General features: G+C 42.5%; 1 protein-coding gene across 2 annotated transcripts; it reads left to right on the plus strand.

Annotated features, from left to right (window-relative positions):
• Window positions 1-870: 870 nt before the first annotated feature.
• ENPP5 (ectonucleotide pyrophosphatase/phosphodiesterase family member 5) lies at window positions 871-14,772 on the plus strand. 2 transcript variants are annotated; one of them, XM_060021718.1, is made up of 4 exons: window positions 871-923; window positions 3,592-4,455; window positions 5,938-6,114; window positions 10,780-14,772. In XM_060021718.1, exons 2-4 carry the CDS (start codon window positions 3,627-3,629, stop codon window positions 11,205-11,207), a joined length of 1,434 nt encoding a protein of 477 aa, XP_059877701.1. In that variant the 5' UTR covers window positions 871-923; window positions 3,592-3,626; the 3' UTR covers window positions 11,208-14,772. The 2 variants fall into 2 exon arrangements, with proteins under 2 accessions (XP_059877701.1, XP_059877700.1); XM_060021717.1 differs by lacking the exon at window positions 871-923 and adding an exon at window positions 949-1,068.
• Window positions 14,773-14,785: the final 13 nt, after the last annotated feature.

Consider the following 14,785-nt stretch of genomic DNA (forward strand, 5'->3'; position numbering starts at 1 on the left):
GAGCTCAAAGTCACTGCTACAATTTATGATAAATATAGTTGGGACCAAACTGGCAAACTGTGCACATGCCTGCACTCCCTCTGACCTAAAAATACCACTGATTACAAAAACACCTGAAAAATTAATCCACTGTGGTAAGGGAGCAGAAGAAACAAGGCCAAAGAAGACTTCCTGAAAGAGGCATCAGACCTTACGTTCTTAGCTTTATTGCATATTTGGAAACAAAGCTGGGAGCAGAGTGTGGCCCTGGAGGCACCCATGTTGTTCAGTCTCTCACCCTGTGTAAATTAGCCCGATTGGGAACCCGGCTTGGTGTAATATGTGCATTCTTAGGTGCCACACTATTGCAGATCCCTCAGAGACCTGACATTGCCAAAACCTGGACAATAAACATTGGGGCTGCAGAGCTCACTAAATTAAATCCTTTTAAATTAGATTTTGCATCGTCCTATCGATATCCTGGGATGCTCAGGTGTTCCTCGGAGTAAAGTCCAGGGTATGGTGCCACCCATTTGTGGTAAGAAAACAAAACAAAAAAATGGGATAGCGCACTATGATCTCTCTGCATCACTGACTACAGGCACAACTGCCCGTCTAGAACAGGCACAGCGCATAAAGGTTTCGTGACCCGGCAGAGAGGGCCTTTGCGAGCGCCCAGCGCCTTCGCCTCCCCGCCCTCGGGCCTCCCGGCCGGGTCCACGCCTCCCCGAGCTCCTCCGGCTCCCGCCCTATCCACCCTCCGAACCCCACAGCGCCCGCCCCGCTCGCGCTGATTGACAGGCGGGACAGCGATCCCAGGAGCCCGGCTTTTGCTCCGCAACCCCAGCAGGAACCGTCCCACTGTAGCCAATGGGAGCCAAGAGGCGGGGCCTGCGTCGGGCCTGCGGTGCTGGTCAGGTGCTCTGAGCTGAGGTGGCTTAAAGGTGAGGGACTGCAGGTTCGGGGGGGGGGGTGCCCCTTGCTGCCGCCGCCTCCCCGCTATTGCCCCCGGTGTGCGGGAGGGAGCCCCCTCCAGGCCCTCCCTCCCATTGCCCCAAGCAGATGTGGACTGAGCGGATCGCCGCGAGGGTAAGAGTCCGGGAGTGTGGGAGGCTGGCCTGCCGGGGACCCACCCGCCTCCTGCGGGCTCCCCAAACTACCCTCCCACCCATTTCCACTGCACACATACCCAGAGCACGTTAGGGCATCTGCCAGCCTTGGTGGGCGGGAGGTTTGCGAATTGGAAACGTACCCTACCTCGAGATCCTTCCAGGAGCTAGGATGGAATCCCGGTGAAGAAGATGGGGCGATGCATCACCCTCCTCTTGATGTATATTCGCTCTACACACACCTGCTCCTCCTTCAGTGTCCTTCCTCTCGTTTCTTGACGCCCCGTCCCTCCAGATTTCCAAGGCTGGCTGTGGGGGAAGGGTTGGAGGGGAGGAGGAACTGGAATGCAGCTCAGTGAAATCTGGGCCCAGAACTAGGGATTCCACAGCGCAGTGCAGCATTTTGTGCGTGGAGAAGAAATCAGATCTCCTTTCATCCCTACCCCCACTTCCCAGTTTGTTGCTTTATGTCATCGATGTGATGATGTTGTCTTACCAAACATTCCTAAGCTTGAGGCAACACTTAGCCTTTGTTTATTTTCATTTGTCCCAGGAAAGCAGTTCTTTCCTGCTTACCACAGTTGCTGAATTAATTTATTAAAATAGAGGAAAATCAGATGTTTCATATAGTTGATTCTTTTTTAGCCTTAAATTGCATTTGGTTCATAGTATCCTTCCTTGTGTTAGGAAGGTGAAGGAGAGAGAGAGGAAAGGATCACCAGTCTTAGCCAGAAATGTTAATCAGTATACTTGCAGTTCCTTATGGGAACTGATTATTCACATTCCTTCCAGGTTTCGAAAGTTTATTGCTGTTTGAGAAATAGTTTTTAAATTTAATTTTTGAACCATTGTCTGGAGACCAATACCTAAAACAATTTCAGTTTAAGCAACAATTTCAGTTGTAGGTATGCTGAAATCAATTAAAAAACAAAACAGAATTCTTGCCCCTGACAGCAAAGCAAGCACGCCAAGCAGTTTTTATTTACCTGCACTTACAGCAAAGGCAAGACAGGGTCTAATTTTGAGGTTTAAGTATGTCTTCAGCATATTCAAATTAGGAAGATGTCAAAAGCTGAATTCGATTGCTTTTTTTAATATCAATTTATTTATTTCTATCTATTTATTTATTTATTTTGGGGGCCGCGTTGAGTCTTCGTTGCTGTGCGTGGGCTTTCTGGAGTTGCGGCGAGTGGGGGCTACTCTTTGTTGCTGTGCACAGGCTTCTCATTGCAGTGGCTTCTCTTGTTGCGGAGCATGGGCTGTAGGCATGCGGGCTTCAGTAGTTGTGGCTCACGGGCTCTAGAGGCTCAGTAGTTGTGGCGCACGGGCTTAGCTGCTCTGTGGCATGTGGGATCTTCCCGGACCAGGGATCGAACCTGTGTCCCCTGCATTGGCAGGCGGATTCTTAACCACTGCGCCACCAGGGAAGTCTCTCAAGAGATTTCTTGACACAAAATACGGTTAGATCCAGGTTTCGGTGGGCTTATAAATACCTTCATGCAAGAATGGACAGCAGAGGGAGAGAACAAAAGATCCTTACTGGATTTGCAAACCCAATGGGAACTGACCAAATTTACCTATGTATTGTTTTTTCATATTATCTCTTATTAGCTTTCTTGAATAGAATAAAAGCTTTTTAGAAATACAGGCGGATTACCAATGACAAATAACAACAACCTTGATCCCAAGAGATAATTTAATCCTGGGAAGTGCCTTTTCTACACACATCACTGATAAGACTAAATGTTGATGAATTTTAAGATTAGGAAGGTCAACATCAAGTTTTAGAATTATGTTTCAGTTTATACTTAGTTCATAATCTAATTGTTTTGTTTAAAGAAGGCTATGCTTTGATTGACAATACATGAATGCAAATTACATTTCACAAATATATTTGAATGTCACAAATTTTGTCACTTCAGGATACCAAGTTAATCTATTTTCTCCTTTCTCTCGTGACATCTCTCACATCTCTTACCATGATGGACCAGACACAAGGCCTTGCCTTTGAAAAAGAGAGGTGTACACATGTACTTTTAAAAAGTATTATTTTTAAATTTGCTAGTGCAAAGTTGCTTGTTGCTAGGTCCCTATAGCCCATCTAACCATAATGATAAATATGTCCACAGGTATTTGACTATATAAATGTTTCTGACCAGGAGTCAGAAGTCTGAGTCAACCTGAAAATGTTTCTGAAAAGTTGTATGTAAATTATATCATCTTTTAAAATGATATTTGAGGAGCTTATTTACATAATTTCTTTGAGGAGTGTTTCAATAAATTCTTGGAAACTAAAACAGTTTCTAAAATGCAAATATAATTTTTAGCTGTATTTACACAGGGAGCCCCAGGTCTCTTGTTTTAAGATGAAGTTCTGCAGCATAATCCTTCCAGGCTGTGATTTACGATGTAACAGGGATTACTCAGCACCGTCCCTCTCCATTTTGGGTGAAGTATACAAAAGAAAATGATTGCCATTAACTTCTATATGTTTCTTAAACAGATTGTCTTACACTGAACTGATCAAGTACTTTGAAAATGACTTCAAACCTTCTCTGGGTGTCCTTCCTACTTGCTGCATTGACACTTTCAATTACATTTTCTCTCCAACCAGACCAGCCAAAGGTTCTACTAGTTTCATTTGATGGATTCCGTTGGGATTACTTATACAGAGTTCCAACACCCCATTTTCATCATGTTAAAGAATATGGTGTCCACGTGAAGCAAGTTACTAATATTTTTATTACAAAGACCTACCCTAACCATTATACTTTGGTAACTGGCCTCTTTGCCGAGAATCATGGCATTGTGGCCAATGACATGTTTGATCCTGTTCTGAACAAATCTTTCTCCTTGGATAATATGAACATTTATGATTCTGAGTTTTGGGAAGAAGCGATGCCGATATGGATCACAAATCAGAGGGCGGGACACACGAGTGGTGCAGCCATGTGGCCCGGAACAGATGTCAAAATACATAAGAGCTTTCCTACTTACTATATGCCTTACAATGAGTCCGTTTCATTTGAAGAGAGAGTCGCCAAAATTATTGAATGGTTTACATCGAAAGAGCCCATCAATCTTGGTCTTCTCTATTGGGAAGAACCTGATGACATGGGCCACCTTTTGGGACCAGACAGCCCACTCATGGGGCCTGTCATTTCAGATATTGACCAGAGGTTAGGCTATCTCATACGAATGCTGAAAAAGGCAAAGTTGTGGAACGTTCTGAACCTAATCATCACAAGTGATCACGGAATGACGCAGTGTTCTGAGGAAAGGATCATAGAGCTTGACCAGTATCTGGATAAAGACCACTATACCCTGATTGACAAGTCGCCAGTGGCAGCCATCTTGCCCAAAGAAGGTAAGTCTGAACTGACTGGGGGTCTGGGGCCTGGTCTGCGTGTGCCCAGTGCGATTGAGTGGGGGATTTTTGTTTCTGTGTCTTTCAAGTGTGCTTGCCTTTGTCATGGTAATATTCTGGGATTTAATCCTTAGTCTCTGAAAAGACAAACTCTCTTTTCTCAGAGTCTGATTTTTCACTTTTTCCTAGAATATGAAAACTGATACTCTCTACGTATTTATGGTAGTTGCGTTTAACCATTTTGGAGTCATTGGATATGGTGAAAGCTACAGCCTCCATTCTCAGAGAAATTGAGATGGGAAGATAAATACAAAATGTGCCTGCAGTTAACAGTGATTTTATGGAAGCCCTAAAGCCTTCAGTGGATCCTTAGTCAGGACCTGCTTAATAGGGAAGCAGTGGGGTATAGGAAGGAGAGAGTTTCGATCGTCCTGCGATTTAGTTCTCTTATCTGTAAACAGGGGAAGTAGTAACAGTACCTCAAACTTTTTACAAACCTCTCCTGGAAGCCTCATACCAGCTCTGTCTCTCGTTATTTCTGTTTTAAAGATAGGTGAACAAGCTCAAAAGGTTTAACATCCCCAGGTCAAAAGGTAACTGCAGAGCAAGACTCAGACTTGCAACTCCTGACGTTTGTTTTATCACCTCCTGGGGTTAGTCTAGGTATCCAATGAGAAAACAGATCTTGAAAAGCGGAAGAGCTCACAAATGAGAGTTAGATCCCTCGCAGGGGAATTAAGAGGATCACAGGAAACAGTGAATGTTAAAATAGGCACGTGCAGGGGCACACAAACATTTCTACCAATTCAATACAAAATAGCAGTCTTCTGTGGTTAAGAAAATTGCATTAACCCTTCAGTTCCCCTGATCAAGTTGGTATGGTGTTCCCTTGTTGGCAGGGAGGAAGCCCCAACAAATGGATTTGAAAAACAAGAAAAGGATGAAAGATATTGCCCAGGTGTACTGCGTTTGAAGTTACAGGGAGTACTTCTGCAACGCCTCCAGGGTTTCAAAGAACGTTTGACCAACCCTCACCCTCCACTTACCGAATTTTCTTGTCTTGAGATTCTCTATTTCTGTACTCAGAACTACCAGAACTTAGCTCTTTGGTTTTGTTTAGATGTTGCAGTGCCCTTGACGTTTTACTTTGTGCCACCACTTAGTACCTGTGTGTGTGTGTGTGTGTGTGTGTGTGTGTGTATTTAATCTTTAGGGATTAGAGATTTCTGGTTCTATAAAATGTCTTCTCTTAAGGTGAATTTACTTTAAGAGAAGATTATTTCTCAGTTTCCCCCACAAGATGATTTCCTCAAAGGGGATGGGAGTTCTAAAGTGTCTGGTGAGCCTTCATTACCTTGAACTTGCTGGCTGTCTATGTCAGTAGGATGTCTGCGTTGATTGACCTGTGTTGGCATGGTTGTTTCTTTGGCTGTAGCAGTGAGTGTCTTGTTCTGACTGCCTCTCCTCATCCTTCTCTTTTAGGCAGATTTGATGAAGTCTATGAAGCACTAGCTCATGCTCATCCTAATCTGACTGTTTACAAAAAAGAAGAGATTCCAGACAGATGGCATTACAAACACAACAGTCGAATTCAGCCAATTCTCGCAGTGGCTGACGAAGGGTGGTATATTTTACGGAATAAGTCAGATGACTTTCTGTGTGAGTATGTTATAGTATTTCTCCCCATTCTGCATCGTTGTCTGCTAAAGTGGAGGCTAAGTGGGAGTTGTTTCTGCCGTATTCAACAGTCTGTTTATCGATTGAATAACTAGCTAGTGTCACACATTAATAGCTAAATAAAGATCCAATAAAGATCCCAATAAAGATTTATTGGGGCTTTAAAATGAGGTAACCTCCTAAAAGTGGAACATTTACTTCTCTTGAAGCCTTCAGACCAAAGAAAAGCACAGTACCCTGTACTGCTTATTATAACCATTATGTTCCGGAGGAAGACCTAACTGAATTTTATAAATTGAATCATTTTCTGCATCTGTTTTATACTCTGATTTCAAAAGAGTTTAATCTCTGTTTTTCTTTTCAGTTGCTAGCTTTCTAGTTTCTTTTGCGCTTCTGGCTCTACCAAATATAGGCCAGCTTTGCTTTACACCTTGGAAACATTTCTAAAAATAAGTGCATATTGGCATGGATAAAAATATATCAAGATATATTTTCCTAATGAATATCTAGTGGTATAATTTTGGAGATATTTCCATTGAATAAATTTAGAATATAATGTAAATCCTATTTAAAATTAAAGCATGCAAAATAAAGAGCTTCCTGCTATCCTTTTTTTAAAAATTTATTTTTGGCCACACCATGCAGCTTGTGGGATCTTAGCTCCCCACCCAGGGATCGAACCCACGCCCCCTGCACTGGAAGCGCAGAGTCTTAACCACTGGACCACCATGGAGGTCCCCCTGCTATCCTTTTTTTTTTTTTTTTTTTGCGGTACGCGGGCCTCTCACTGTTGTTGCCTCTCCCGCTGTGGAGCACAGGCTCCAGACGCGCGGGCTCAGCGGCCATGGCTCACGGGCCCAGCCGCTCCGCGGCATGTGGGATCTTCCCGGACCTGGGCATGAACCCGTGTCCCCTGCATCGGCAAGCGGACTCTCAACCACTGCGCCACCAGGGAAGCCCCCCCTGCTATCCTTAAGTGTAGTTTCCCCTTCTCATGTAGCTTTTAACAAGTTAGTCAAATGGAAAAGTCATCCACAGGATTTTTATTTTGCCTGTTATTTGCATATTTGCTCTCAAACGCCCCGCCCTTACCCTGCTCTGCTTTCTATCAGCAGTGACAGATCCCTACAGACTAAATTTCCCAGGCTCCTTTGCTAACTGGTTTCTGGTTCAGTTTGGTCAATAGAGGACCTTTGCAGGAGTGTGGAAGGCTGGAGTTTGGGAGAAAGCCAGGGTATTTTTCCCCCACTCTCTCTGCCCCAGGCTGTGTCTCTAACAGTGACTTCATGTCCTCTGTGATCCCAGCTCTGGACGACTTCCTGCTCTATGGCCTCAGTGCCTACTGGGTAGTCCTGGCTTTGGGGTTCTGGGGACACTACCTCTTCCTTCTGTCCCTCCAGCATGGGGGCCATGGGAGGTTCCCACTGTTCTACTCACTGGATAACCTTGCCATCCCACGTTTGCTTCTGAGCTTCAGCACTTTCGTAACTAGCCCCCATCTGAAATTCTCTCTCTTGGATGCGTTCCACTTTCTCAGCTGATGGAGATATTAACACACACTACCAATCAATTCACTGGGAGTTGTTTCCATTCTGTTACTTGAATGTTGAAGCAAGCACATGGTGTCAACACTATCTAGAAATGTTCTTTTAGGCACTGGTCCTTGATACATATAAAAGATGAACAAAATGTCCCTTTAGCTAGAATTGGGTCCCATCATGTTTATTGATAAAGAGAAAAGCAGTTGCCTGGCCATGGCATTTGTAGGGCATATGTAAGGCATATTGGCAGATGTATACAGGTACATGGGTTCTGGTCCTGAAAACAGGTTTCACATAGAGATAATAATCTGTAAAACAATATTTGATCAGGCCAGGAGAGCTGTTTTAAGAAGGCTTTTACAAGTAGTTTCCTTGGCCAAGAGAATAGTTGCCACCTTTATATGTTCAGGTTTTCATGTATTGTGCAGGTAGCTCTTATGTTGGAGGGGTTGCTCAAAAAAGAACTGCTATCTCTGAGGAGATTGAATGACAATTTACAATTAACATAAATGTAAGTGGCTCTCTTGAAATTTTGGTTTGGTGAACTACACATACTAGATGAGTCACACCTATTTTGAGCAGAAAATCTTAATAGTGCTCCTATTTCTGTTACATCATGTTCAGCATAATTGTCTATTCAACAAATAATTAAGTACTGGCTACTACAGTCCTCAGCCTGAGTTCTATAAGAGAATTCAGCCCTAATGTCCAAAAGCAGTGGTTCTCAAAGTGTGTTCCCTGGACCAGCAGCACCCAAATCACCTGGGAACTTGTTAGAAATGCAGATTCTTGGGCCCAACCAGATCTACTGAACTAGAAACTGTGAGGGTAGAGCCCAGCAATCTGTGTTTTTACCTGCACCCATCCCCCTACCCCGGGGTCTCAAGTTTGAGATTCAAGTTTGAGAACCTCTGCCCTTAGGCATCCATTATTAATAATAGACAGTATCTAAATACTGTCTACTGGATCAAGCATTTATTGTAGGGGCTACCATTATGAAACAAAGTCCCTCTTCATGGGAAAAGTTTTCTAAGTCATAATGAGTTCACTTCAAATCTGATTTTCTAGCAAGAAGTGTGATATGATTTATCTTTGCCTCCATGATTAGAGTCTAGAGTCTAGTCCAACTTTTCATAGACACGAGCACAGCAGTCATCCAATCAATTACAAATTATACAATGGCACATTTCCCAAGGTTACTATCGATTAATTAACTAGAATAGCACAGTCCCGTCAGATGATTCCTAGTGATTCATAAATCCAGCGTTATTTTCACTTGAATAATAAACTCAAAAGAATCATGGCGGGCTTCCCTGGTGGCGCAGTGGTTGAGAGTCCGCCTGCCGATGCAGGGGACACGGGTTCGTGCCCCGGTCCGGGAAGATCCCACATGCCGCTGGCGGCTGGGCCCGTGAGCCACGGCCCCTGAGCCTCCGCGTCCAGAGCCTGTGCTCCGCAACGGGAGAGGCCACAACAGTGAGAGAGAGGCCCGTGTACCACAAAAAATTAAAAAAAAAAAAAAATTAAAGAAGAATCATGGCACTAAGAATGACTTCTTTAGATGGGTTTTGCCAGGCAGATTTGGAATTACTTTGAGGAGATGATTCTCGGAGGAATTAATTTAGGATTTTCGTTTTTGCAATGCTGTGTTTTCATTGCATATTTCCCGGTAGCAAACACAAGCAGTACAGGCTAATTTTTTTTTTTTTTTTTTGCGGTACGCGGGCCTCTCACTGTTGTGGCCTCTCCCATTGCGGAGCACAGGCTCCGGACGCGCAGGCTCAGCGGCCATGGCTCACGGGCCCAGCCGCTCCGCAGCATGTGGGATCTTCCCGGACCGGGGCACGAACCCGTGTCCCCTGCATCGGCAGGCAGACTCGCAACCACTGCGCCACCAGGGAAGCCCAGTAGGGGCTAATTTGCTAGTCCTTCTCACCACCTTTAAAAATAAAGCCTTTCAGTTTTCTTTGGTTGCCGTCTCATCAGCAGTAGCACCCTGATATTATGCTAGACGTACATGCCCTTAAAAGGCAGCTTTTGGCAAAAATAGAGACACAGATGTAGAGAACAAACGTATGGACACCAAGGGGGGAAAAGTGGTGGGCGGGGGGATGAATTGGGAGATTGCGATTGACATATATACACTAATATGTATAAAATGGATACCTAATAACCCACTGTATAAAAAATAAATAAAATTCAAAAAAATAATAAAAATAAAAGGCAGCTTTTATTATGCAGGAGTTTTCATCCTTTAATTTTGTATCATCTTCTGACTTGGTAGGTCAGGAGACTCCTCAAGTTTTTACTTTGTAGCCACACGAAAGCACACAGTGCTAAGTTGGATCCTGATCTGAACCACCAAAGTCAAGATTTTACCCACAAGTCCTGACTTTTTTGATAGCAGATTGTAACTGTAGCTAGAAGTTTCATTTTTGTGGTGTCTTTTGTTTTCCTTTCTTATTTTCCTCCTTTTATTGGTAATTATGAATTTATTGGCTTCATGACTAAGAGCACCTTTATCCCTTTATCTTTAGAACAAGCTGGAACATAGTAGGTACCTCACAACTATGTGTTGAATATTAGTTTACCTGCCACGAAAAAAATATCACTTTCATGTTCCCCTGACTTGCCTCAGCTTTGCTCTTTCCCCTTCTTCCTGTGCTGCTGAAGGTAGTGTTGCCTGGAGAGAAAGAGTTGTGATCATTTGATTTTTCGTTCCCTGAAGTGAATTGTGGTGTTGACAACAGCAGAGATGATTTGTAAAAGATCCTTTTATTTAAAAGTCAAATTAGAAGGGCTTCCCTGGTTGCGCAGTGGTTGAGAGTCCGCCTGCCGATGCAGGGGACACGGGTTCGTACCCCGGTCCAGGAGGATCCCGCATGCCGCGGAGTGGCTGGGCCCGTGAGCCATGGCCGCTGGGCCTGCGCGTCCGGAGCCTGTGCTCCAAAATGGGAGAGGCCACAACGGTGAGAGGCCCGCGTACCGCAAAGGAAAAAAAAAAAGTCAAATTAGATAAAATTTAAGTTCACAATTTGATGATACAATTATTTCCATTTTAATACCATATGGTTGGCTAACTTGTTCATGCATTTTATCTTCACAGTAGGCAACCACGGTTATGATAATGCATTAGCAGAAATGCATCCCATGTTTTTGGCCCACGGTCCTGCCTTCCGAAAGAATTTCACAAAAGAGGCCATGAACTCAACAGATCTGTACCCCCTGCTCTGCCACCTCCTCAATATCACTGCGGTGCCACACAACGGATCACTCAGGAACGTCCAGGATCTGCTCGGTTCACCAACTCCAAGAGCAAGTCCTTATACACAGAGCCCTCCTCTCCTCCATGGTAGTGTCAAACCAAGAGAAAATGAACAAGAGGAACCATATGCTTATTTCATAGGGGTCTCTCTCGGTAGCATTATAGTTATTGTGTTTTTAATAATTTTCATTAAACATTTAATTCGCAGTCAAATACCTGCCTTACCAGATTTTCAGGCTGAAATATCTCAACCATTATTACAAGCCTAATGCTCCTTTGATGTGGAGATTGCATAGTTATGTCAGTGTTTAAAGGTTTCAAATTCTAGGAAACCAGCTTCAAACATTTGCACAGACCATTAAGCAGTTACATACATATGCAGAGGCAGTCCTACACACACACACACACACACACTCATGCACATGGACCAAAATACACATACCTGCAAAGGATGAAAGATGGGGAAGTATGTTTCCATTGTCCTCTCTGGCTTCTGGTAGGTAAGATCCTGCTTTATTTGGACTTGGCACATACAATGTATATATTTAACAACTTTGCACTATTTGAAGTACCTTACATATTGCACTTTAAATTAGTCTCCTAATGGGTACATTTATGTGAAATGCACTTTATTGACAATTACGTCTGATAACTCGGTTGAAAAAGACAACTTTTGCACCCATGTCCCAGAATACCTGTTATTCCTTGTTCAAACGGACGGAATTTCTAATAATTCCTGAATACTGTAGAAATCTATCTATCTTCTTAAATTGGGAGAGCATGAAGAAAGTGAAAACTGTTGAAAATGAAATGTGATGACCTTTGAACACTGAATTTTGAAGAGATGCATTCCCAACAGCAGGGTGCATCTGTGGGCACTCTTTGTCATATTTCTTTGCAATGGACATGGGTTTTCATTTACTTTTTCCCCCCAAAAAGAGATCCAAATACTGACGGATTCATTCCAGGTATGTTGTTTCCATCATGAAATTCATTATTGCTGTTTCCTGATTAGTCATTTTACTCTGATTTTAATAGTAAGACACCATGAGACCTCTACTCTGTAGGCTTGAAAAAAAAATAATAAGACACCATGAATATACATTTCTTTCCTCTCGAGTCTAGCACTGGTCTGACTAGAAGGCATCAGGCACCATCTCAGCAATATTTTCCCTTGCTCTGTAATTATTTGCTTCCTTGAAAACGAAATCACTATTAATCGCATTACAAAATCAGATGAGATAAAACAGTGTTTTCTTTCTGGTAATCTGTAGTGACAGAGCACAAGCATCTTTTAGATTTCAGCATGTGAAGGTCTGGAATTGCAAGAGAGCACAAACTACATTAGGGAAAATGTAGGCCACACAATCCTTGAAAAGAACTGTGTGGAGCTTGGGGGAAAAAAAATTAGACAGAAACTTGGGGAAAAAAATTAGGCAGGGCCATTGTTTGCAGTGTACCCAGGACAATGCTAAAGGGTGCCTGGTGGCAAAAAATAGTGAAGCTCCTAGAGGTAACAGGTAATTGAAACAAGAGGAGCTGAGGTTATAGCCTTGTTTCCTGAAATATCTGAATATCCACTCACCAAATGCTCAGTGGACTCAAAGATGAATCCAGGTTCACAAATAGACTTTACCTCCTGGGTAGGTTTTTTCACCTGCCTGTTCATCTCAGCTTCCCATTCCCTTCCATGGAAAGATGTGCCTTAGATCTCTTAAGTAGGCTGGTTAGGGAGAGGGTAGTGTTACCTATGGTTTCTTAGAGGAAAGAGAAGGCCCTGGAAAGAATAGCTTTCCTTGAAGAAAATAGAAACCAGTTTATAGACACGTGGCCCACAGAAAATACTGTGATTTTGTGTATATTTATGCACCAACTCGCTAAAAGTAGGTAAAGTGGTAAATGTATTCCAGAAAGGATAAACTAGATGTAAAGAACAAAAGTGGCATAGTGAAAAATATAATTGAAGTGCTTCCTAAAATCAGGTGAATGAATTATTTTTTTTTTATTTTATTTTTTTTGTGGTACGTGGGCCTCTCACCGTTGTGGCCTCTCCCGCTGCGGAGCACAGGCTCCGGACGCGCAGGCTCAAGCGGCCATGGCTCACGGGCCCAGCCGCTCCGCGGCGTGTGGGATCTTCCCGGACCGGGGCACGAACCCGCGTCCGCTGCATCGGCAAGCGGACTCTCAACCACTAGCGCCACCAGGGAAGCCCAAATGAATTATTTTTAAATGATGATACCAGTAAACAGTGTTAGCACTTAATTCTCATGTCACCAATACAACCTCTAAATGGGATAGAATGGAATCGCTGGAAATGTACTATAGATGAAAAAGCTGAGAAGTGGGATGGTAGATAGCAGACTCCTCAAGAAGTCTGAACTCCGGATTAGACATTTTACAACATGTGACCACGCGTATTGGCTTGCTTTGTAGCGATGAACTTATCTGCGTTATTGAGATGCCAATCTAATGACTGAAAGATGAAACTGGTCTATTTAAAAGCATTATTATTCAAGTGCTCTCTGTGTATTTAAACTAATTGTTGCATTAAATTCATTTTAGAGGGTGCTATTACCTTAGTAGTAAGAAGAGAGTAGATTCTGTTACACTGATGAAATCATGAAAATTCTGATATGAAGATTTGATTATTGAATGGTTTCCTTTATCTGCAGATACGTATTTTCCTGTAAATATCAGCAGGAGAGTTTACCTGAAGGAAAATAAAATTTTAAACTTTGCTGGGGAAATATCTAGTCACTCATCATTTTTCGATAGTTTCATTGTTGTTTTGGTTTTATCTGCATGTCTCTGTGGTCAAACTTTGTATGCAGTCAACACAAATGAGCATATAGAAATAACATGTAGACCAGCTAATCTTCCTAACTGTAAGTAAGAACTTTTAAAAGGTCCCAGGAATGGAATCCCCCCCTCACAACACTGACATGTTTGCTCTAAATCCTCTGTCGTCTATTTTGAAGTTGATTAGTTGATAACGATTTTTCTTGTTCAGCATGTATTTTGCAATGTCTTCTCCCTTTGCCACCTGCCATTTAAGTTGAAAATTGCTTTTCAAAATGCTTTCTGTCCTCTTAAGTAAAATTAGGATCGATTCTATTATTAGTTTCAGTTTCTTACAAGAGCCTATTTCTAGAAAATCTATAGTTTTCTTTTTTTGATGCTATTTTTATCAGGTTTGATATCAATGTTATATGCCCCTCAAAAACTCATGCTTTTTTTTCTACAACACTAGTTTTATGAAGCAAATATAACAGGGATAATCAAACCCAACCAAGGGGCACTAAAAGAGATCACTGTTTTGGGGGCCTGAAACTTTTTTGTAGAATAGTTTATACTTTCTCAATCTTTAATTAAGAAATTGGTTTTAATTTTCTTTCTCTATTGGAATCAATTTTATTCAGTAAATCTGGCATCCAAACTTCAGGAAGCGCAGGGCCTGGGAAATGGTTCTGGATCCAAGGATCTTAGCCCAGGAGTTAAACCACGAGGAGACAAAAGTAATTTGTTAGTATAAAGTTTTACCACTTTTGAAATGCTACAGAACTCTCTTCCAAAGTAAAGTGCCTTTTTTTTTGTTTTCCCACAGTTCCTAGAAGTATTCAATGAATGTCAAAAGAGGAAATTAATCACTGCTCTATTAGAGGAAACTTTGTTGAATCTATATTAGAAAAGACATTAAATACTCTGGCTATGTACAAAACTAAGTTTAAATACTGTAATCCCGCCCTCACCCTGAGTGTTCTGTAATCACCTTTTTTCAAACTTCTTCCTGTCTACTGTAAGTCAATAAATTATAGCTCTAGAAACTCTGCAAAATTTATCTTGGCTT

The sequence above is a fragment of the Delphinus delphis genome, chromosome 10 (assembly GCF_949987515.2).
Source record: "Delphinus delphis chromosome 10, mDelDel1.2, whole genome shotgun sequence".
In the NCBI taxonomy this organism is placed as follows: Eukaryota; Metazoa; Chordata; class Mammalia; order Artiodactyla; family Delphinidae; genus Delphinus; species Delphinus delphis.